General features: G+C 38.4%; 1 protein-coding gene and 1 pseudogene across 9 annotated transcripts in view; one reads left to right on the top strand and one right to left on the bottom strand.

Moving 5' to 3' along the window:
* The window catches only part of GK (glycerol kinase), a 70,809-nt gene that overhangs the window by 21,451 nt on the left and 37,558 nt on the right, over window positions 1-11,800 (bottom strand). For 6 of the 9 annotated variants that reach the window (XM_014531977.1, XM_014531982.1, XM_014531981.1 and 3 more), the window contains 5 exons: window positions 10,243-10,352; window positions 9,719-9,785; window positions 8,366-8,383; window positions 6,106-6,141; window positions 5,663-5,730 (listed from right to left, as the gene is read on the bottom strand). In XM_014531977.1, coding sequence (XP_014387463.1) covers window positions 5,663-5,730; window positions 6,106-6,141; window positions 8,366-8,383; window positions 9,719-9,785; window positions 10,243-10,352 — 299 coding nt within the window. The remainder of the gene's footprint in view (window positions 1-5,662; window positions 5,731-6,105; window positions 6,142-8,365; window positions 8,384-9,718; window positions 9,786-10,242; window positions 10,353-11,800) is intronic. The other 3 variants (XM_005884499.2, XM_005884500.2, XM_014531983.1) reach the window with 1 other exon arrangement.
* Window positions 3,034-3,523, top strand: LOC106724462 (annotated as a pseudogene).

Genomic DNA, 11,800 nt, shown 5'->3' with positions numbered 1-11,800 from the left:
AAGACATTCTATCTCTTCTCACCCAAATACAGGGTGCCCCCAAAAATGTATATGCACATTGAATATTATTTTTTTGTTATTGGTTAATTAATTTTTTGTTTATTTTTCAATATATTTTCATTGATTTCAGAAAGGGAGAGGGAGAGATAGAAACATCAATGATGAGAGAAAATCACTGATTGGCTGCCTCCTGCATGCCCCACACTGGGGACTGAGCCCACAAACTGGGCATGTGCCCTTGACCAAAATTGAACCTGGGACCCCTCAGTCCACAGGCTGACACTCTACCCACTAAGTGAAACCGGCTAGGGCCACACTTTGAATAATTATTAATCCCAATGGGTTAAATCTGAAAAGAAAGAAACATCAATTGAGCTATCAGTTGTTAAGTGTATATACATTTTTTTGGGACACCCAACATATTCTCAGCCTGCTTGATGCACAGCTGACACTTTCAGGGAGCATGGGATTAATGAATATCTACGTTTTAAAGACACCAATCAAATAACATTAAGTACAGTAGTAATACATCTACAAGTTAAACACCTAAATCACTTATACCTTTTTCTTCTACAACACTGAAAAGGCTATATATCCGAAGTTCTACATTTTAATAAATATTCATAAAAATGGAAATTTATGATGTTTCACACTTTTAAAGGAGAAATCTACATCAATTTAGCACTCATATAAACATTGTTCCTATGAACGCTGGTGTACAAGTCTCAAAAGTACAAAATTGATGCGAAGGCTCAAAGCACTTAGTAAAAGTGAATCCTTAAGTTAGTACACTTACTAAGTAATTAATGAGCATTAGCAATGTATGAAGAGACTCCCTTGCTACATTGAGGCCACAGCTTTCAAAGCAGTACACGGGCAATTATTTTCCTCTTAAATTTTATTATTCTTTCTTCCGAGTCATCCAACAGATATGGTGCTTTCAGCATTTATGTGGTCTTCCTCAAGATTGTCCTGTGTTCAAACATCACAAAAAGATGCCTGCCCCTCCTAACTTCTGTGAAGGTAAAGGTTGCTTGCTATCCTTCATGGAGAAGTGTGCCAAAGATGGTGCACTGTGGGACGGGGAGTGGCCCTGGCCGAAGCTGTGAAGGAGGTAAAAGGCCTCATTTATTACCCTTAGTGCCTCTGGGGAGAGGGGGTATCTACCTTAGGTTCTTTTTCTTAAAGCAAAATTCATGGTCAAATAATTCATGTTCATTAAAAAAAACCTTAAAAATACAAATAAAGAAAAATTAGCATCACTCATAATCTGGTCCTCCACCCAGAAACAGAGATGGGCTTTCCAATGAATTCTGAGCTGACTGTCACAGGTTCCCTGCTGAGTTTCAGAAAGATTAACTAAATTCCCAGTCCCAATCTCTCCAACTTCTTAGGAGTTTGTTCTGCTCATCAATCACTTATCTCCTGTTTATTTTACAACCTCCATCTGTTCTCTGCTCAGACTCCAAAGAAACATCCTCTGGTCTTGCAGTGACTAAAAACACAAAGAGGCCTGGCCAGCGTGACTCAGTGGTTGAGTGTGGACCTATGAACCAGGAGGTCATGGTTCAATTCCTGGTCAGGGCACATGCCCAGGTTTCGGGCTTGATCCCCAGTGTGAGGCATGCAGAAGGCAGCCGATTGATGATTCTCTCTCATCATTGATGTTTCTAGCTCTCTCCCTCTCCCTTCCTCTCTGAAATCAATAAAATATATATTTTTAAAAATAAAAACACCAACAAAATTCTCCAAACTTAGTATGATCTTGTTAACCTAACAAACTGCCTACTTCACTCACCATTCCTGGATGGTTGGACTTTTGCAAAGCACATTCTGTCTTGTTGTCTATTTTTTTACCTGCCCACAACACATATTTGACCATTTGCAACCTGGCTTCCATCTTGAGCACTCTACTAAAGCTTCATTCTTGGAGGTCCCACTGAAGACCTAATTTCTATGTACAATGGTCTGTTCTCATTCTCAACCTCCATGATCTTTTTCTAGTTTTTTTACACTATTGACCAAGCCTCCCTCTTAAATATCTCTACCCTGGATTTCCACATAAATGAATAACTACATTGTATTTTTTTTCCTGAATACTCTCTCTTTGCCTTACTTCTAAGTATGTCCTCTACCTGTGTATTTTTTTATTGGTAATTTCATCTCTTCCTATTGTTTCAAAAAAAATCACTTCTAAACCGAGGAAATTCAAAATCTCTACTTCTATACTAAACTCATTCCACATTTCCAAATATGTACAATATATAGCCTACCAGTATCACAAACATTTCCCAAACAGAAATTCCTCTACTTGGACCCATTCCTTACTTTGGCTAAGCCCAACTACTGGGCACAGGTGACTAAATTCCATACTTCCTGTATTTTGTCCCTCTGGGGTGCCATGCACATTCACCTGCCACTCTCTGCTCTGTCCCCAACCTTCTTAGTCCTTGCCCTTCTTATGAGTATACTGTACTGGCCTTCTCCATGGCCTCTTTGCCTCTAGTGCAGTGGTTCTCAACCTTCCTAATGCCGAGACCCTTTAATACAGTTCCTCATGTTGTGGTGACCCCCAATTTCATTGTTACAAATTGAACATAATTAAAGCATAGTGATTAATCACAAAAACAATATGTAATTATATATGTGTTTTCCAATGGTCTTAGGCGACCCCTGTGAAAGGGTCTTTCGACCCCCAAAGGGGTCGCGACCCACAGGTTGAGAACCGCTGCTCTAGTGTCTCCTCACTTTGACCTAGGACTGCCATATTATTAAACAAACAGCTCTAGTCATCTCTCATCACCTTCAGTCATCACAAACCTTCAAAAAAGCCCCATTGCTGCCTGACCAGCATGGGTCAGTGGTTGAGCATCGACCTATGAACCAGGAGGTCAGGGTTCGATTCCCGGTCAGGGCACATGCCTGGGTTGCGGGCTTGATTCCGTGTGGGGCATGCAGGAGACAGACCATCAATAATTCTCTCTCATCATTGATGTTTCTATCTCTCCCTTTCCCTTCCTCTTTGAAATCAATAAAAATATATTTATTTAAAAAAGAAATACCCCATTGCCTATCAAGAAAAATGTCCTCAGGCTCTTTCCACCATCTTGGAGCCAGTGGAGGCTGCTGGGAATAGGACTTCTATAAGGACAAATATGTGTGGAAGGCTGTGGTCCAAGGCCATTTTTTTCTGGCTATAATGGAGTCTCTGAAACCAGAGGGAGCACACGGATCTTCTTAAAATGGATGGTGTTTATACTTGAGATGAAACAGAATTCTATCTGGGCAAGAGAAGTGCTTATGTGTACTAAGCAAAGAGCAACACAGTGACTACTGGTGGCAAAGTGAACCAAACCAGAGTCATCAGGGGAAAGGTAATTTGTGCTCATGGAAACAGAGGCATGGTTCATGCCAAATTCTGAAGCAACCTTCCTGCTAAGGCCACTGGACACAGAATCCGTGTGATGCTGTCCCCCTCAAGGATTTCAACTTACTGAAAAGTAAATAAGTAAAATGGATGTGTTCTCTTGTTTAAAAATAGGGAAGAAAAAACAAACAAAAAAAAACTCCTCAGTCTGGAATGTAGGGCCTCACAACATGATCCTGGCCTTATTTTCTACCACTTCCCAACCTGCATGTTCTCTGTAGTCTCCAAATAAAGTCTTCCATTTCCCCATTTTGTATTTTGTTCAGTGTTCCATGCACCTGCCAATATCGCCCATTCCTCAAAACATCTTATTGATAGATCCAGAGATGTAGAAGATGGAACAGACTGGAATCTTAGAGGGAAGGCAGGGGGCGTGGGGTGGGAAGAGATAAACTAAAGAACTTGTATGCTTATATGCATAACCATGGACACAGACAATAGAGTGAAGGCCTGGGGTGGGGCTAGAAAGGGTCAATGGGGGGGAAATGGGGACATGTGTAATACTTTGAACAATAAAGATTTTTAAAAAGATAGATGGTCCCATCAAAAACAAAAAATAAAAACATCTTATTGATAACATAATCTTTTGTGAGTTTTCTTCCCTCCCTTTGGAACGCAACAGCCATACTTCAAAGTTTCTTATGCACTGAAGTTCTCATTTATAATATGATTAACTGTATATTTGTGTTCTTCCCCCCCAGGAAAAGAAATATGTGCCCAAAGATATTCTAATTTGCTATTTCCCTTCTCCAAACTGCAGTGGCTACAGAGGTACTCAACTAGTCCGCCTTTAGTTAAACTTATCATTTTCAGGGCTTGGCTGATAATGTTTAAGGGGGAGGGGATTAGGAAGACGAAAATCAAGCAATTTTATTGGGTACTATGTTAAGTACGTGACAAAGGGAGATAGCATCTGATTTACTAGCATTGGTGTTCCTGTCACAGAGGAAAGAAGGGGTGTGTGTGGGGGGTGGGGTGGGGAGAAGAGCCCAGGTTTCTATCATTTTTCTTGACTCCTGATTCAGCTGCCTGAAACCCAGAATTCAAAAAATACGTTTCCAGACCCATGCTGATCAAGCTCTCTTGTTCATGGCAACCCCAGGATATCATGACCTGCAAAGAATTTTCATTATTTCCCCTCCCCCCCCAAAAAAACCTCTCACACTCTTGCATGAGGGCTGCTGACACGCTAGACAACAAGAACATGTCATCTAAAATGTTAAACATTCCAGTAGTCACAAAAGACGAACTTAATCACTGAAGTTAAACATTGCCGCGAGATTTAGGAAATTCTCAAGAAAAGAACAATTAACTGTAGATAGTCTCTGGCCAGACCTATGGAAATCTTTATGACACCGGGGACAATAAAGTGTAGAGAGTTAAGAGCCTGGCAAAGTCAAATCAGATGCATCTGGTTGCAACGATAGCTTCTGTCACTAACTAGCTTAACCTCTCGGAACATCTGTTTCCTCATCCTAAAGTGGGAGTACTCTTATTACTCTTAGATATGAGGCTTGTTGGACTCTATGTGTGTGAGTAGTAAGGAGATGAGATTAGGAGAAAAATGCACCAAATCTCTACTTCTATTGTTCCTTCTGCCTCTTGTCAAAGGGGAAACTCCAGATAATGGAGAGAACGCAGTGCCAGGAGAATAGCATCGAAAGTTCCACAAAAATGTGACTTTCTGGTTATAGTGAGAAAGTCTAGGGCAGGAACAATGTTGAAAATCGTAGTTTAAAACATGGCTCTTCCTCCAAAAGAGGCGTGAACACTGTAAACCAAAATTTAGTTTCTGGATTGGAAAAGAAATTAAATGTTATAAATTAAGATCTTCAGAAGCCTCACCAATGTGTTTACATAAGGCGTAGTATATTTTATTTGAAGGAGGTAAAGAAAAACAAATGGCCCTCAGTGGATAGAGTGTCGACCTGCGGACTGAAGGGTCCTGGGTTCGATTCCGGCTCAGGGCAAGTACCTCGGTTGCAACCAGTCAATGTGTTTCTCTCACATCGATATTTCTCTCTGTCTTTCCCTCTCTTCCACTCTCTCTGAAAATCGATGGAAAAATATCCTCGGGTGAGGATTAAAAAAACAACAAATGGCAAAAATTTACATATTCCTATTGGAATTCTTAAGCTATTAGTTTTCAGCTTGGGTAAACATCAAAAGCTTTTCCTCAAAGCACCAAAGGGAAAAACAAAACACCATTGGTTCCCAGGTCTGTTTCTTACTCACGTATTTTTGGCTTGGCCATCTCGGAAACACATTTGTCCCACCAATGCAGCAGACTGGTCCCCCAAACACTGAAAGTGTAAATGACAATAAAGGACACTAAGACAATATCATTAATTTCCTTTTTATAAGAGCCATAGAATTTATCTTTCCTTTTTTATTTATCAAGGAATGAACTGATTTATGCTTTTGCATTGCCTTCAGTTGGCCATTTTCTCATGTGTTAATACCCCTATGAGACAATAGGTATGGGAAGGGACGGTAAAAATTAATTTATTCAAAAGATTCCGACCCACATGAGAACAAGAATTAGTTGATTTTGCTGCTCTTACTTCATTCCCACAGTTTAGGAAGGGGCAGATAGATTAAGATATAACAGGAAAGCCTTAAGAAGGAAGGGGTGAGGGTGGGGAGGCAGCAGGAAGATGTTAGGCAGTGAAACTTACCCCAGATATTGGCACACCTTCCAAGGCCCCAGCTTTCTATTAAAAATTTAAAAACGGATTATGAGTAAATCACAAACTGTTGGCTCTACTAACATAACTGCAATGGGAATGAACATGAACAGTGACATGCCAGAGCATGTGGGGCAGACAAGACAAAGCAAGTGTTTCAACTACATGAGTGGTTCAGAGATAGACATGAGACATAGTCCTAAAATGACAAGAAGAGACACGGCATTGGAGAATGGACATGAAGCACTGGACTGGGACTCAGGAGACGTGGGCTCTACTCCTGGCTAGTTAGTATTAAGCCATTGAGCAGGCCGCTGAAACTTCTCTGTGCCTCGATTTATTTATCTACAAAATAGGGCCTGGGCTACATGAACACCGAAAATCATTAGCTCTTTGCTATTATCGCCATTACTAACAAAAGACTAACGCATTCTTTTAAATGAACATATTAATAGCTATGAAACCAGCACGGAACTTATTTATTTTGGAAGGCTGCATTTTACCAACAGTGTTCAGGTATTGGGTACTACTTGTTCATAGCCAACATCATTCCTTAAGTTTAGATAAGCAAGAGATAATTTATATCTTGAGCAGTGGTTTTTATTTTGATCAAGCATAGCCAGCATTCCAGGAATAAAAACAAGACTTAAATGGCTGACGCACTAACACAAAGCAATCTGTACTAGTATTAAGGAAAGGAATGTGTTCCCTTAGGTAGCTGTGATATAGTAGGAAGTGTACCAAACAAAAGCCTGGACTCACCCCTTAGTCTACCATTTGTGGGCCAGTTTCCTGGCCTCTGGGGAACCTTGGGCCCCCTATCTGTTAGAGTGAGGGTATGAACAGAAACCACCTCATAAGGCTCTGATGATAAGGAAATAGCATAATATGTGGAAACCCTCTACAAGCATGTCAATCTCGTGGCCTACAGGCCACATGCGGCCCACAATGAATATTTTTGTGGCCCAGCCAATATAACGGTATGTAAGAAACGTTTTAGTAAAAATTCCATAACTTAATTTTTACAATATCCTATTATACATAATTATTAATAACGAACTACAAAGAATGACTGATTACTGTAATCCTGTTGCATTCATTTCCCTTACGCGCCTTACACGCAGGGGCACCATTTCTCTCCACTAATACTAGCAGCGAATATTTTAGCAGGCAGTTGCCACATCATTAGTCTTGTACTAACTTGTTTGGTGTGCGCAACAGGAAACACTTTGCTTTCGGAGAAGAAAAATAGGTTTATTTGCGTCACACTTATTAACTTGAACAGTTATTCGGTGTCTGGTAAATTAATGTTCAAGAAAAAAAATTTATTAAAATGTTCCATTAGCTGATGTTAACGATGACTCATTTATTTCAGCTTTGTATTCAGCATGTCTCTATTGAAATAAACCTACGTTTCTATGAAAATTGAAGCTTTTGTTTTTTTGTGGCCCACATAAACTTAAACCTTGTTTATCTGGCCCGTGTTAGCCTTTGAGTTTGACATGCTTGGTTTACAGACTAGAAAACATCCTCAGAGAGTGGATATTCTAGTTCTGCCATGCTTTCCTATTAATTCAAGACCTGCTATTTTTTATGTACTGAAGCTGGATATTAAATGAAGAGTAAATTTCATAAAAGGCTAAAAGTGAACCAGTAGGAAACCTAGAGGCTATATATCTTAATATATTTAAATAGTAAAAGAAGCTTTTGCTTATACTATTGCTTATATTATTATCAAACTACCAGCAGGATCTACTATGTGAGGTCAGGCAGAGAAAGAGTTCCTTTTTCTTCGCAGGGAGGGGTTTCTGGAAGATTTCTGGGAACATCCTCTGGTGAAGCATGCAGAAAAAGCGACAGTGCATTTCCAACTAACTGGTCTGAAAGGTTGGACAAGGTAGATGTTTAGGACATTTAAAAGCCACATCTAATTTATCTATTACGCTAAAGCCAAAGCACATCACAACTGTACTTTGTAATGGACGCCATCAGAATTTCTTATGCCAGGAAACTACCCATGTCTTTTATTTTGAAACATTAATTCCAGTTTTATGGAAAACTTAAAAACAAACAAATAAGATTGAAAATTTTTAAAAAACCTAAAGCTTGACTAGAGCTTATAATAATTTGAAGTCATGATTCTAGATATCTCTGTTTAGTAAATGGACTTCCGTTTATTTAAAACTAAATGGAAGTGCACTGTATCTTTTCCAAATGAATGGGTAGAATAATTGGTGGGAAACCTACTCACCAGGCTATGAGAGATTTTCTATAGTCAGCAAAGGGGGAGAAAGGGGGACAGAAGCATAATATTTTAAATGCAAGAGAAAACTAGGCCAGTTAAACGTTTGTTCGTTTTTCCAACCTTCCTCTGAAACGGTTTCTCAAGAATAATTTTTTCCCCACTGACTCAAGTCACTTTGTAGACAGCTATAAAAGCATCAAAGCATTTTTACTATAGACAAGCAGTGACTAACCCTTTAAAAAAATGCACGTTGGCCCAACCTGCATGGCTCAGTGGTTGAGCATGGACCTATGAATCAGGAGGTTACCAGTTCAAATCCTGGTCAGGGCACATGCCCGGGTTGCGGTTCGATCCCCAGTGTGGGGCATGCAGGAGGCAGCTGATCAATGATTCTCTCATCATTGATGTTTCTATCGCTCTCTCCCTCTCTGAAATCAATAAAATTTATATTTAAAAAACTGCATATTGCTGTAAAAGGCTTTTTTATGAATGAAACATTTAAGAATTCTTGCTCGAGCTTTATCCAGAGCACTTAGTATTCAACTCAATTATTATTAAAACTACAAAAAAGAGTTTCTAATATTTGTCATGTCTATTTTTTGCAATTTTTCTTAGATGTATTCTTAATTTTTAGCATAAATTCCAGATTTTTGTGTTCAAACATCAGTTCGAATCCTCCTAGAGCTTTTCATCCCTGATGTGTAATCAGAGATACTCAATGATGCTAAGCGCATTTTTTTTTTTTGCTGAAACTACTTTTTCTCCAAGTTTCAATGAAAGCAAAAGGAAAAATGTGCATTATGGAACACAGTTTAATTAGCCATCACATATCAGAAACAGACTCTTTTTGCTTTCAGTTTCTTTGCTAAAGTTTTGCTTAGGCTGACAAAGAATGTAATCTAAAACATGGTTTGGCCATTAAAAGAAATTGTATACCTACTATATTTAAATAAAAAATAAATTGAAAAAGAAGAGATTCAAGAGAAAAAAAGACCACCACTAAAATGTGAAGAGACCTTCCTATAAATTAAAAGCAGACACCACACCCCCTAAACAGTTATTTGGATTAAAAGAATAAAATAGATCAAATATTCCCATGCCACCCTCTGTAGTTAGAAGATCCCAGTAATACTTCAAAAGTGTAATACTCAAAGAAGAGCCAATACAAGTTTATAAAATATAAAATGAATTGGTAAGGAATCGATAATTTTCAGTTATAAAACCATTTAAATACTAAAATTTTAAGTTACATACTACCCACGTTCAGAGAGAAGTCACAACCCCCAAACTATCAAATGTTACACAATTGACTTTTAAATTCTGAATAGTACAGTTTTGAAAATGGAAATTTATATTTACCATTAAGCCATAGATTTCAGAAGAACTCCGGACATTTGGAAGAATTTTCATTGGAATTTCAAAAAATCTGAAAGAAAACAACAACAACAATAAGATAAGACTGGGTATTTAACACTGTTTTAAATAAATATCTGGAAACATTTATATGCATTTAAAAGTAAAAATTAGTGAATGTATTTGAGTATAAAATGAAATTGTAACAAATAAACCAGCAGACCATAGTTGCATGATTAGATATTTAACATTCTAATTTTATCCAAGCCAATTAATAAAAAATAAAAAGCACACAGAAACCGAAGTACTTTTCTAAAAGAACCCAATCTTCCTTGGAGAATAATCAAGGCAATTACTTAATATGGCATATTTATTGTACATGCAACAACAGTCTCTCTTAAAAGACTACACAGCAAGTCTATGTTACATGTTGTACTTGAAATACCAACATTGAAAGTTTAGTCGGAAAATAATAAATTTATAAATATGTAACATATTTGGAAAACTATCTTAGGGGAAAACACACTCACTCGCAGAGCTCTTTATCCCATTCCAAAGAATGAATGTTGAAAAGCATCGTCCTACTTGCATTTGTTACATCTGTACAGTGGACGCCTCCATTGGTTCCTCCTGTCAGACACTAGACAGAATAAAAAGGACATGGTAAATTTGTACTTATCTGCAATTTAATTTACATTTTGTTAAGGGCCATAATCAGCAGCAGAGCATATAAAGCAGAATGACACATTTTAACTCCTTAATTTTCAAGTTTTCAGCAATGTCCAATAGAAATATAATGTGAGCTACATTTGTAATTTAAATTATTCAAGCAGCTACACTTAAAAAGCATAAAGAAACAGGTGAAATTAATTTTAATACTACATATTTTTAACCCAATATATCCAAATATCCTTTCAACATAAAACAATTATTACTGAGACATTGTACCCCCCCTTTTTTAAAATATATTTTATTGATTTTTTACAGAGAGGAAGGGAGAGGGAGAGAGAATTAGAAACATCAATGAGAGAGAAACATCGATCAGCTGCCTCCTGCACACTCCCCCCCAGGGTTGTGTCCGCAACCAAAGTACATGCCCTTGACTGGAATTGAACCTGGGACCCTTGAGTCCGTAGGCCGACGCTCTATCCACTGAGCCAAACCAGTTAGGGCCCCTTTTTTAATTTTTATTTATTTTACTAGAGGCCCAATGCACGAAATTTGTGCAAAAGTAGGCCTTCCTTCCCCCGGCTGCCGGCACCAACTTCCCTCCAGCCACCGGCAAGCACTTGGGGCCCGGGCTTCCCTCACAGCTCCGGCTTCATCCGGAAGGTCGTCCAGTCTAATTAGCATATTATGCTTTTATTATTATAGATTTTTTAATTTTTTTAAGTATATTTTTATTGATTTCATCATAGAGGAAGAGAAAGGGAGAAACATCAATAATGAGAGAGAATCATTGATTGGTTGCCTCCTTACAGAATCAAGCTCAAAACCCAGGCATGTGCCCAGACCTGGAATTGAACTGGGACCTTAATTCATAGGTAGATGCTCAACCACTGAAGCACACCAGCTGGGCATATTTTACCCTTTTTTGGACACTAGCTCTTTGAAATCCAATGTGTATTTTACACTCACAGCACATCTCAATACAGACTAGCCACATTTCAGGGCAAGTGGCTACCATATTAGCACAGTACTAGTTAATTGATAAAAAAAAAATCAGTTTTGTCTTCACCCATTTATCTTTGGAAAATGCAGTGTCTTACTAAATCTGGCAAAGTGAAATACATTGAAATGTCTGCCTCTTCAGGATCTGACTAAACCCTGTGCTGCTGCTATTCTTTTTGGTTTGTTTTGGAACAATTCTCATCAGGCTGTGCTTGCGCTGATACAAGCACATATCTTGAGGGTTTTAAACTCAAATGTTAATACCCTTGGCCTGGAACGGAAAGCACTGATGCTTTATTACTTTTCTTAGTTTTTAAAAATGAGGGTAAATGTTTATTATTATTATTATTATTATTATTAATGACTAGAGGCCCAGTGCACATAATTCGTGCACGGGGGGGGGGGGTTTCCTTACAC

This window comes from Myotis brandtii, unplaced genomic scaffold, assembly GCF_000412655.1.
Source record: "Myotis brandtii unplaced genomic scaffold, ASM41265v1 scaffold834, whole genome shotgun sequence".
NCBI lineage: Eukaryota > Metazoa > Chordata > Mammalia > Chiroptera > Vespertilionidae > Myotis > Myotis brandtii.
The sequence above is the reverse complement of the archived record's forward strand: the minus strand, read 5'-3'. Positions and strand labels throughout refer to the sequence as shown.